General features: G+C 34.5%; 1 protein-coding gene and 1 long non-coding RNA gene across 4 annotated transcripts in view; one reads left to right on the forward strand and one right to left on the reverse strand.

Moving 5' to 3' along the window:
* Window positions 1-13288, forward strand: part of LOC124395659 (spectrin beta chain, non-erythrocytic 4-like) — a 68569-nt gene that overhangs the window by 2296 nt on the left and 52985 nt on the right. For all 3 annotated transcript variants that reach the window (XR_006927656.1, XM_046864363.1, XM_046864364.1), the window contains exons 2-6: window positions 6943-7109; window positions 7931-8082; window positions 8964-9137; window positions 11996-12087; window positions 13157-13237. Coding sequence is in view for 2 of the 3 variants with exons in the window: in XM_046864363.1 (XP_046720319.1) it covers window positions 6965-7109; window positions 7931-8082; window positions 8964-9137; window positions 11996-12087; window positions 13157-13237 (644 nt within the window). In the remaining variant the exon portion in view is untranslated. The remainder of the gene's footprint in view (window positions 1-6942; window positions 7110-7930; window positions 8083-8963; window positions 9138-11995; window positions 12088-13156; window positions 13238-13288) is intronic.
* Window positions 1612-5771, reverse strand: LOC124395660. The gene is made up of 3 exons (XR_006927657.1): window positions 5739-5771; window positions 2619-2752; window positions 1612-1689 (listed from the first exon to the last, which is right to left on the reverse strand). It is a non-coding gene; the product is annotated as an uncharacterized LOC124395660 (long non-coding RNA).

Consider the following 13288-nt stretch of genomic DNA (forward strand, 5'->3'; position numbering starts at 1 on the left):
CAAACTACAAGCACTTGTCTGGAACATGTCTTGGTTCACTAACGACATTAACATCATTTGACAACATCATGAACGTTTTATTTTGGTCAAAAGATCAAACTGAAGAGCACAACAGAATTCCACATTTATTACAAGCAGACTGTATAATTAAATACAGAAGGGGTGAATAAATCACACAATTACATGAAAAAGAAAATAATACATTAAACTCTAGAAGCAATCGATATGCTTACTAGGTATTCCCGAAAGCAGAAAATAGAAATCAGAAAACAGGGAAGGAGACAGTAATTAGATTTTTTGTAGCCTTTTTACAGGCTGTATCAGTTAAGACAGAGGACAGCAAACTGAACTGAAATGAATCTATGTAACTAACTGAGATGGTGGAATCTCAGAAAAATGACTAAATCATGGTTAGGGAAAGAGTGTGTGTCAATAATTTTTTCACTGTTGTGTTGTTTTTCATGCTTTCATGCAGACTTATTTAATATTTATTGATTTTGTCAGTTTATGCAGTTTTCTTGAACCTGGTGAACCTGGTAGTTGGAAGCTTCTTTTATGTCTTTTCCACAGTGGTTACAGTGTTGAATGACCCCAAACATGCCGTGTAGGATATGTTTTTTTTTGTCTCGATGATTCTTCACAGGTTGCGTCTCAGCTGTTGGAACTGAGGAAGTGACAGCCTTCATGATTTTCTTTCATACTTCATATGATTATTGATTACATGCAAAAAATAGCAATAAAAATATACTATAAAATGTAAAAAAAAGAATGAAATATATATTGTATAAATGATTATTGGCACATGCAAACAAACAGCAAATAATGAATAGAATCGGAAGTAGTGCTTTCTGCACGCGGTATTTGGAGAAAGATCTTAGCCCCTGTGATGGAAGAAAAGACTAAGACAATGTTACATGGATACTGAATAATTTAGTATCACACTCAGATGGAAAAATGTTTTGAAAAAAAGTTAAAAGATGCATTACACATGGCAGTTGTGGTTTCAACACATTCACTGTGGATCTTTGAAGTGTGTATGTGTGAAAAACTGTAAGTGGTATAGTGGGGGACATAGATGTCATCATCCATTTTAATACTCAGATAGATTTTGTGTGTGTGTGTGTGTGTGTGTGTGTGTGTGTGTGTGTGTGTGTAAAAATACCCTATAAACTATATCTATTTAAATTCCCCTTGAACTTCAAGCCTTGTTCTTGAAAGTTCGTGCTGTGATTTGTCAGTAGTATTTTAAGGTAGCCTTTTTATTTATTTATTTATTTATTTGTTTATTTTTAAGAATTTTCCCATCTAAAAAGGCAAGTGAGATATTTCATAAATCCATCTATGTATTGCAAAGCTGTGGTGTGAAGTTCAGGTCCTGGTGGATTACATCACATTTTTGCCTCTTCCTGAAGTCCTGATTTAAGGCATTCAAGGATAAATTTTGTGTGTCAGAATCAGGAAACATGAGTGTAGGGATTTGTCTCTCCAGCAGTTGAACTTTAAGTATTTTGGGTACAAACACACACCTCAGTGTTTTGCTGTGTTATTATATTTTAACAAAGAAACACGTGTATGAGTATAAAAAAACACAAATTTCAACACTTACTGTGTTCTGTCCTCATACTGAAGCCTTTATTTTGGGGAGGGTGACATCAGCACTGGTTTGTTTTCACACAGATGTTCATGTACCTGAAAGCACGATTGCAAAGTAAATCAACCTAGATGTCATATAAGTTACATATAAGATCATTTTTTTAAATTACTTTTTTTACAAAATGGCTTAAAAGGTTTTTAAGCTTCCGTCATCTAAGTAAGGTGGCTCTCTGTTGTACACACAGATAGTAATTTTACATGCCACAATACATTATTTGCACTTTCTAATATGTCTATCAGTATCACCATTATCAAACCATAATCTACCATATTATCATGGTCAGTGGAGCCCACAATTTTTCTCTGCACCAGCTGCATACTGATCTATCAAATATATTTTGGTCTGTGGCTAATAAATATTGTTTAAATGATGGATATATGCAGGTTTTTATTTATTATTATTTTTTCGATATATAGATAGATCAGAGTAACTAAACAAAGAAACTGTTTTGAAAAACATAAATGCTTTTGTCATACAGCAATCAATCCCTTTCTTCTTCTTGTCTATGTGGAAATATAGTGTGCTGCTATATGATTAGCACATTGTCAGTGCTATCAGGTTTATACATATCCCATCCTTCAATTTTGCAGATTGTCTTCTCAAATTTATTTTTGGCGAGTGAGATTTTCTTGATTATTTTGGGAACGCTACTCATCTCTGTAGTGCCCATTTAACCTGGAGTTGGTTTACCTGTAAGCAATACTAGCCTGCATTTATTGAGTCACTTGATGGTTCTTGTATTTAGGCATTTTTCTCTGCATCGGGGGAACTTCCTTGAACCACCACACACTGTTAATTGTTATGGCTACTATTTATTAGCTGGATTCCTGCTTTAATTTAATTTGAAGTGGCATTTCTCTCTCAGAACCATCTGATTTCCTAGACTTTTGTTAAATTATTCCTATTACGCATTTGGTACGGAGTAGATAATCATGTATAACCAGGCTACCTACTATGTACTCACTGGTTTGGCATTGGCAACACCCGGAAGCTGTGTCTGACTTGGACATCCTCTTCACCGTGTGCTCAGATGACAGATTTGGATCTGAGTGGAATTTTGACAGCTTGCTGATCATGAATACCCAAATCCAATGATGACTAAAAAAAAAGCAAGAAGCAGAGAAAGTAGTCTGAGTTGCTCGCTAGGTCAGTGCTGTCAAACTCAGATTCTGCCAGGGCAACATCAGCACTTCTGTGAGCCATTTCAAGGCCATAAACAAAGGCTTATAAATTATTTAGCAAATTGCAGACAATTATATTGATTAATACAAATATCCTGGGTTCTGAAGAAGATAATTCTGGGAAGAGAAATATCCAAACAAATACGCACTTCTACACTATTAGGTGATAATATTTATTATACTAAAAGAAGGTTTACTGCTTGAAGACGAATTGCTGATTTAATGCTATTGGGATGCCACAAGTCAACAGAAGTGTGTAGTCTGTTTTAAGATTGGTATTTGAATAAAACACAGAGGTTTGGCATCAATTTTCACCAGTGTTTCAGCTTTGTGAGATGTGAGCCATACAGTAGTGTGTCAACTGTAAGCAATACTGTACTACAGGCCATTTCAATATTACAGTTTTATTACAATAAGTTTACATGGGTTGAATGGAAACTTCCTGTTTTTGGCACACAGGCCTTGAGCTTAACAAATACCCTTGACAATTGAATGACTTGGCGGAAGGCAAGGCTCCATGGAAATCAATGATCCGGGAGCTGAGACTGTGTAATATGAAGGTCTTCATTTTTCAACAGAACTTATAGTTGATTGGCCACTCTTCCTTGTCCTTTATGTTAAATAGACATGAATATGCTATATGTACAACTGCATGTGGTAGGTTCTTACCTAACAGCAGCGTTTGAGGCAGACTCTGTTTCTGCTCTTGCCAGCTTTGGTACATTTACATTTACGGTATTTGGCAGATGCTCTTATCCAGACTTACATTTACCTCATTCATACAACTGAGCAGCTATGGGTTCAAGGGCCTTGCTTAAGGACCCAGGAGTGGCAGCCTGACCCTGATGTGGCTGGGATGAACTCTAAATCTTCTGATCCTGAGTAAAAATGCTGACGCTACCACCTCCCTTGGTACATCTAGTGTTGGTACAAATTAAGTTGTTGCTTTGAAGATGTGTGTGTCTGTAGCAGGCTTGGGTGGTGCACTTTACCCTATAGCATCAAATGCACTGAGCTGTTTAATTTGCCAAATTGCAAGAATTTTAGACAGCATCTATGCATGTCTTTGTTAGGACCCAGTTGATTTTGACCATATGCTTATATGTGAATTAGCCAAATGCTGAGTGCAGATATATGGACGAGTTCCCGGTGAAACCATACCTTATTGCATTGTGTTTTCAGTACACTTTCACAGTGCTTGCTATTCTTTAGTATGCATTGCATCAGTCGCTTCAATCTACAGACACTGATTGCAGACAACACACTAGTGGAGGCATCTGGGCCCAGATATGGGGTAGCCTGGTGCCTGCTTGGTTTCTATACATCATCAGGTATGATCAGTACAATTCACCCTGCCTGATAATTTAGAAATCAACGGATGGACAAATACCATGTGCAGGGGTCATACTATGGGTTTGCTACTAAAGAAGAAAATGGCAGGCTGTTGAATCACAAAAACAAAGACAAAAGTTTTAGGATGCTATATTTGCATCTTATCGTCCGAAGGCTACAGGGTGGCCACCTGCTTTAAAGTACCTATGCGCAGGAGGGGACCAATAAATAACCTTCAAAAATACATATCTGATGTGTTGAGGTAAGCATTCAGGTGTTATATGGTTCTCATTGGATAACTACATCAAATAAGAGGGTCTTCCCTGTTTGCTACAAACATCCTCTTAAGAAAGGAACTTAGGCACCATCAACTAGCAGACATCCGTGCTGCTTTCAGTAGTTATAGACAGGGAGGCTTGGCACCCTTATCCAGGTAGCCTGTGTCTAAGGGTTTGATCATTAGGATTGAATGCATGAATGTGGAATTTATTTGCGAATGATGCTCACCTTTGAGGATAATCTTGTGCATTGACTCATTTATAAGATTTTGACTTTTCCCAAATGACTACTAAATGATTGCAAATCGCTATGTCCTCTGAACATGCATGCACCAGCCCTTGCACAACAGCAACATGGATGGCATCTCTCTACATTTCTAGTCTTTTACTGCCCTGGAGGATAAAATGGTGGTACCAGACATGTCCTTGTTTTTGAACCCTTTAATGTTGTGTTTATGAGTAAAGTGTATATCTTTAAAATGTTCTTTCCAGATAACAGTCACTGCATTTAAGAGAATTGGGGAGTGGTATACTCTGGACATAAGCTTACACTGCATTATTAATTCGCCTGCCATAACCTTATGCCTGAATCAATGTTTCTACCCAAGCTAATGTTACTTTGTGAGTCAACATTGTGTCAATTAATTGAACTTGAGACCTTGAAGAGGTAAGTCAGCAGAATGTTGTCCCCTGTTCTAGCCCCATTTTCACCTAGTATTAATACGTAGCATTAGCACCTAGCTTTGTGTAATCAGATTGCAAGTGAGATAAAGAAAGCAAAGATGTGAACAGTCAGATGTTCTTTGGTGAAGTATTGTGATCCAAACATTCAAATGACTTTTGTAGTGAGAACATGTATGGTTTCCTTCGGCAGTGTAGTGGCCACCTAATTGACTGCATCTCTGCCATAACAAGAAATATCATTGAGGGGCTGCACCATATTTGCATTAAACAACACTTTTTGGAAAAATCTTGGCTTGCATTCTCATGCACACAAGTGGAAATTCAGGTGTTAACAATTTCTATACTGGATATTAAATTGGGCTCAGGAAACCACAATCATAAATTCAACTAGCAGATTTTAAGATCAAGATTCTTTTTTGGATGCATTGTTATGTACATTCAAGAATTTTACTAATTCCTGCTAATAATTCAAAATAATATTCTACTTTTTACTAATTATTCTTATTTTTATTCTTCTTCTTCTTCTTATTTGTAGTAGTAGTAGTAGTAGTAGTAGTATTGATGATGTTTTGCCATAGTGAACTTAAAATAATTACAAATATAACCTACCATGTGGCGTTGTAGGTCAGATATTGAAGAGGCACAAAGCAAAGTGTGTGTGTGTGTGTGTGTGTGTGTCATGATTACTGGGGGATGGGAGTTTGGGTATTTCAGAATTGGGGGAAGGGAATGCGATCTAACCTCTTGTAAAAATGAATACGTACATTTAGATTATTTTGATTTCTATCATACATTTTTTATACTAGATTAGATAAGATTTGTTAAAAATACTTAAAATAAAAATACCAATAAAAATAATAATAATACTGTATATAAATAAATGGTGACATGATACAGAACACATTAGATAAAACATAAATCCAATAATAGTAAAAAATAAATAATCTAACAATTACAAGGTAAATATTAATGAATACTAAATAAACCATTTTGTTATTTCTTTTTTACAAACTCTTTGCAGGGGAGAAATAAGTAAATGTTACCTGGTTGTAATTTTATTTGATATCCTCTAATGTAATTAAAGTGGAATATTTTTCTCTTCTAGTTTGTTTCCCTGTGATATTAAATATTTTTATTATAATTAAATTAAATTAAATATTTAATTATATCTTTCAGGGCTGTTCAGAAGGTTCCAAGAATGTACACATGTTCATGTTTGTTACAGTTCTGATGTTCTACAGTATATCCTTATGTTTAGTTTTATTTATATTGCCTTGATTTTCTTCCATATTACATAATAGAAATTTTGCTTGCATTTTTAGCTATTCAACATTGTGCCTTTTAAATTGCATTAGAAAACATGCAGAAATTGCTACCCAATGGTGTTTTGAGATGTGACCTTTGGTAACCCAGTAATCTGTTCTCCTCTTGACATACTGAGAAGACATAAATATGCTTTCTCTAATGCTGGTTAGCAAATTAGTAATAGCTTGAGTATATTTTAACTGCCATAAAATTTAGGTTTCAAATCATACTGCTCATATGAAATTTTGGGCCGAATGATAGTAAAAGCAAAATATACAGAATAAACCATTTTAGAAAGCACATGGCATGGCCAAAATATGTGGACACTTGACTTTTACAATTTTATAACTCAAACTTGGCACAAATTTAAAAGCACTAAATTGTAAAGAATGTCCTTGTTTACAGTTTTATGAAGATTTCAGTTTACTGGGACAGTAAATAATATTGTCTTATATAAGAATTAGTTCTGGTCTGTGTGTTGTCAAAGTTATTTTGTGCATTCTTACAGGGTTTTTTGGAAAACAGGCATAATGGCCAGTGCCGCTACGGATCTGGACAATGCCGAAGCCCAGAGACAATTAAACAACAACAACCGGCCCAGCAGCACAGGATTCTGGGAAAGTGAAACCACTAGTGCTAAACTGTTTGAATGCTCACGCATCAAAGCATTAGCAGGTGGGAAGAAAAATATTTAATTACATTCAGCTTTATCAGCTTTAGTACAGTTAAATTCTAGAGTTTGTAACAGATTTATGGGATTGGTTTCTTTAGTAAACTGTATGTTCAAAATAAAACCCTTGGATGATAGCTACAATGCTTTATGCTTACATTTCCTTTTCATATTAACAGCGAACATTTATCATTAGAAGTGGTTTGGTTTGCTGTAGCTAGCCTTAACTAGCTAACATAACATAGCTAGACAAATACTCTTAACTCAGAGATGCCAAAACCATATATACAAACTTTTGAGGCTTCATGTCTCTTATTAGAGGTCACTGAATAGCTGGATTTGTATTTTAATGCAAATTGTATTGGACTATAACTAGAACTTAAAGAAATTAAAACTGCATTAGTTAAGCAGATTGTTGAGTAATGATTTCTATTTATTTAATTCATTTTAAATATTATGAAATCATAAATGAGTGAAATATATTTTAATATAATGCTTGGTGTAATTGCTAGTGTAACTTTTATTTTTGGCCCATGGCCCTGAGAGAAAAATGTTTGGACATCTTGGTCTAACTTTGTCTTCATTCATCTTTAGTAACCTGGTAAAAAAAATCATATTAGAAATAAAGAATGAACACAGTACCTTCATGAAAATGGACAATGATAAATTAGGTTTTAATTCTTTAAATTACATGTCTTGTTATAATAATATTAGCAGATCTAAGCTCAAGATTTCACAGGCTTGTAGACTTTGCATTAAATTTGTTTTATTGACGTAATAACAAGTAGGTTGTTCTCTTATGTTGCAATATCTGTTTTTTGTCTAGATGAAAGGGATGCAGTGCAGAAGAAAACCTTCACTAAGTGGGTGAACTCTCACCTGGCTCGCGTCTCTTGCCGCATCTCTGATCTGTATAATGACCTGAGAGATGGTTACATGCTCACCAGGCTACTGGAAGTGCTTTCAGGAGAACTTCTGGTTGGTTTAAAAGCTTCCTTTAATTATCTTAAAAACTATTGGATTACTTTTTATTTCTTACCTTTTATTCAGGGTCAGTATGATCCATTGCGTGTTGCATTTAAAAAATAGATAGATTTTTGCAGAGAATAGTCTTTTTAACATGAAATGGCATTTTGGATATCCAAATTATGTTTGAATTGCAAATATATATATATGTATATATGTTTCATAATTTTTCCAAACTGCAATTAAAATTATGATCAGAGTTTATTTTCTCATGAATATGTCCTTATGTCTAATGTTCATTATGACTGGCATTATTCAGTTTACTTAATTAGACTTATTAATTATTACTAATTATTAATTAGACATATTTTAAAATCAACTCATTATAGCCCAGAGGCTTAATTAGAGGCCAATGGTATACACAATATGGCACTGTGAAGCTTCAAGTACAAATTTTGCCAGAGATGTTTATGTGATAGGATTGTGGATTTAGATGGAATAATTTTTTTTAAACATTACTTTCCTATCTTTTTTTTAAGTTACAGAAAAATAATTGTGGATCAAAAAGCGCTTCCGTAATAAAAGTTGATGGGTTTTACATGCAAAAAATGTACATGTGATTTCAGAAGACCTGTGATAGATTCTGCTAGGTGCTCAGTTACCAGCTTAATTCTGGATCAATCACAATCTGTACAAGAGACTACTCACTTTATTTTATTTTAAATATAAATATAAAATGTAATTAGAGGGCATCCTTAATTCACAGCATTATTTTGCATGTATCTAAGACTTCTGCACGGTATTGTATATTTTTAATTTTGTAATTATTTTTTATTCTAACTTTCTGTTTTTCTCTATTTTTTCTACCAACTTATTCTATTTTTTATCCCAAGCCCCGACCCACAAGAGGCAGAATGCGAATACATTGTCTGGAGAATGTGGATAAAGCCTTGCAGTTCCTTAAAGAGCAGAGAGTTCATCTGGAGAACGTTGGCTCTCATGATATTGTTGATGGCAACCATCGTCTTACACTCGGCCTCATCTGGACCATTATCCTTCGCTTCCAGGTAGGAAAACATCAGCAGAGGTCTTGCATTCTGCAGTGCATGACTTATTCTTTACCTGGCCAAAATCAGATGTTTAGATATAAAAGTGATTGTATGTACTGTAGCTGTGTATAATCAAATGTCACATTTATAGCATTTGGAAGATGCCCTTATTCAGAGCGATTTACAGTTATCTTACTTACACAGCTGAGCAGTTAACAAATCTTTGCACTAAAAGGTTTACCTAAAACCCCAGACAAAGCCCCTATCCCAACACTGAAATAAAAAAAACAGACTGAAATATATAGATTTGCAAAACAAAGAACAATTTCTAGTAAGATTTTCTAGAAATACTGAAGCAAGGTATGAAGCCAAAAGCAGAAAGTTAAAACTCCCGCCTTCCAGCAGTACACTGATCTTGTCAACACCTTCAAAGTTGTAACAAAATGTCTTAAACACAACAAAGTGAAAGTATTGATGTGGCCATCACTAAGCACAGACCTGAGTCTAGACATCACAGCTCTACTATTATTTTCAAATGATCGTTTATGGAAATAAAGCTGATACCCTAACGGACTTGTTGAGATTTAATGTTTTTCATCATTTGTGCATTGACAGGTTTGTGCTTTTGTAATATTCTAAATAACATTTAAGTTTAAATAACTGCTCACAAACAGATGTATTACAGTAAAAGAAAGTGGATGATGCCTTGTATTTTCCAACAAAAAAACAAATGAAACAATGGAAACCTGTTCCATGATGCATCATTGGAGCAAACAGAACTTTTAGCAGGCAACAGATAATATTGTTTATAAAGCATACAATATGATGGAAAATACTTAGTGAACATTGCAGCGATCAACAGGTAGCACTGAACACAGTTAGGTACAGTAAATTTTTTTAGCTTAGTTTTCAGGTCCGAAACACTAATTTTCCATAAACATGAAGTATTAGATGTAATTGAACAAAAGTTAAATGAATTAATAGACCCTTTCAGACAAATTGAAAAAAGAAAATTAAGACTGCTTAGGTTTACATACAGAAACAGAAACAATTTTGATGGCCCCTATGGTTTTCTAGGCATATTTACAGAATTTCATTATGCTCTGTATAAATTAATTATATGATACATATTTATTATACGATCTTTATAACACAGTACTGAACGTATTATGGTAGTTTTCCTTTTTATTTCATAATTTTAATATTTGATTGTAATAAACATATTATACAAACCATGTACTTTATGCCAGTTTGTAATGTGTACTCATTTAGATTCATTCACAGTAAAAAAAAATGTTGGAGATTATTACATTATCTTGTTAGGCCACAGATCTGCAATTTGAAACGAAATCTGAACAGATTTTGTAGGCTTAGTTTATTCTCAGTGCAGTATGTTGTAGTCATATTTGTGTATCAGTGTTTGTGTTTGATCTAGGTTCTAGGGTGTAAGGTAGAGGTGTCTGCTGGAGCCATTTGATCTCTGGATGCCATTCTGATTCCTGCTGAGCCTGTGTGATCCACCGTTGCTCGGTGCATTTGTGTGTGTATGAGTGTGTGCGTTTGTGTGTTGCATGCATATGGAAGAAAGCGTGCATCCATTCTTGAAGTTTTCAGTTGAATAGAAAATTATATAATGTATTAAATAAGAGAATAGGTTTATAATTGACAATCAATTAGAATGCTTGTTCTACACCATTCGGGCAAATGGAGCTGAAATAATAAGGCAGGTAGACAATATTCAGAAACACTGCTGGAGGGAGAATTTGTAAAGTAACACTGAAAGACTGGTTTATTAAAAGGCAGGAGTGTGAATATGAACAGAGTTTTATTAGTAACCAGGTGACTGGAAACAGCAAAAGGAGTTGTGAGAAACATGAGCATTGTAGATGCAGTCGGCAACTTTGGGAATTGCAGAAAACAGAACAACAGATTCCTGAAGATGAAAAACATTGCCCCCCACCCCCACCCCCCCCATTTTTTGTTTCTTTTTTTCTCTCCATCTCTGCCTTGTTTATTCTGCCCCTTTATTTAATTCTAAGCTAGCTTCTCTGTCTCCGTTTCTTTCACTGTCCCCTCCCCTTCTGAGCAGTGGTTCAGTTTCTCTGCTCAGTCAGCAGGTCAAGCTTAAACACTGCAGCATAGAGAGGGAAAGGCTGAGAAAGACAGACAGAGAGAGAGAGAGACAAACAAGAAAAGAAAAGATGGAGAAAGAGATGAAGGGACACAGAGGGAAGAGAAAGAGGAAAAAAGGCAGAAAAGAAGCACTTCAGAGGTACTAACATTAGGGATTATTTTTAAAATAAGACGGTGTTAATATTCAAGGTTCTTTATTAACATTCAGATTTTTGATATTTGGTATATCACTGGTTTACTTAAATTTACACTTTGAACTCTTTTATTGAAACAGTATTTATTTTAATGTTTTTAGTGGTATAAATGCATTACATAATGTCTTGCTTTCTGTTGTTTCTACAGGCCAGTTTTCTTGCATGTATACTATATAGGCATAATCTGGTAATAAAAATTGTACAGTATATGCTCTTGTGATTAGCTTTATCCATTCTTTGGAAAATGAAGTTCGCATTATTATTATTAGTCCTGAATCTAAAAAGCATCTCAGGCTGAGGTCATGACAAAAATAGTAAAGAGATACAAAGAAAAAAACAATAAGATGTATCACTAGCTTGCACATGATAGTGATAATTACTTTTTACAAATTTCTATATCTATAGCATGTGATTCGGCTGCCATGGCAGGGTCATGAGCAGACAACATATTGTTTTGGTTTGAAAGAGCATTTTAAGGTGTTTAGTGAGATGTAATGAATTCCACAAGTTTAAAAATGCTGTTTATTGTGATCCTGATTTGCTTGACAGATCCAAGTGATTAAAATTGAGACAGAGGACAACAGGGAGACTCGCTCGGCTAAAGATGCGCTGTTACTGTGGTGCCAGATGAAAACAGCAGGGTGAGACTCTTTTTCCTCATGGGGAAATCTATGTATAAGTTATCATAGAAAATTAAAGTAGGTCCACTTAAGTCTCTGTGGGACTGCTGTACTGCTCAGAGTGAATGTTTAAATAAATGAAGTTAAGATCACTATTTGCTGTCATATTCCACTTCTTTTTTAACAGAGTCCTATTCTAATATTCAATGTAGAGAAGTATTCAGCTGTTTCTGGAACCTGGGAGTACTTAACATTTTTATTATTTAAGAAAGTACTAACTAGTGGTGTGGTAGAATTTTTTTTTATCCAAACAGTAACCAATTAGCCAATTAATATAAATTTGCATTTTAAAGGGAAAACAGAAGTAGTTCAAAACAGACCTCAAAAACAATTGACAGATGATAGATGTTACCAAAGACACTTTTGTGCGAAACCAGATCAAAATTGTAACTTTTATACTATAAACTTGTAACAGTGATTATACAGTAGTCATTGGACTTACACTACCTGGTTTAAAAGTAGTCTAGACCACAGGAGACAGAGGTTAAATAAAAGTTTAAGAAACAACAACAACTTTGGGCCAGATTCATGACTGCATATGCTAAGAAAATATGTTTAATTTAAATGTTAATTTGTATATTGTATGTACAGGGACAAATATCATTTGAATGGTCACACAGCATACACTATTGGAAAAAGTGGGCCAAGCCAAAATTGCAAAATATTAAAAATTAAATATAAGTGCCAAATAATTGGTCAGCAAAATTTGCAATAATTAAACAATTACTGTAGATCTCTGCCTGCTTTTTCAATCCTGGTTTCACTTATGAGCTTGGTATCACCTTTATAGCCTGCATCAGGTATGGCAAAAAAATAAATAAATAAATGATGACTAACCTTTTAAGAAAAAATTGTGAATGTTTGTACACTTTTACACAATAGGAACAGCAAAAGTGAACAAGCAACTGGTTTCACATGAGTGACACATGAGTAAAAACAGTGAGAATGTATGAAGTCTAGTATTTAATAATTATTGATATAATAAACTAGTATTATGAATAACCAAATGCATTTTGTATGTGTTCTTCAGGTATCCTGAAGTAAACATTCACAATTTCACCACATGCTGGAGGGATGGATTGGCTTTCAACGCCCTTATACATCGACACAGGTCAGAAAAACACATGCTTATCCCATGTAAGACACTGTTTTATGGACAAAA

This window comes from Silurus meridionalis, chromosome 13 (assembly GCF_014805685.1).
Source record: "Silurus meridionalis isolate SWU-2019-XX chromosome 13, ASM1480568v1, whole genome shotgun sequence".
Taxonomy (NCBI): domain Eukaryota; kingdom Metazoa; phylum Chordata; class Actinopteri; order Siluriformes; family Siluridae; genus Silurus; species Silurus meridionalis.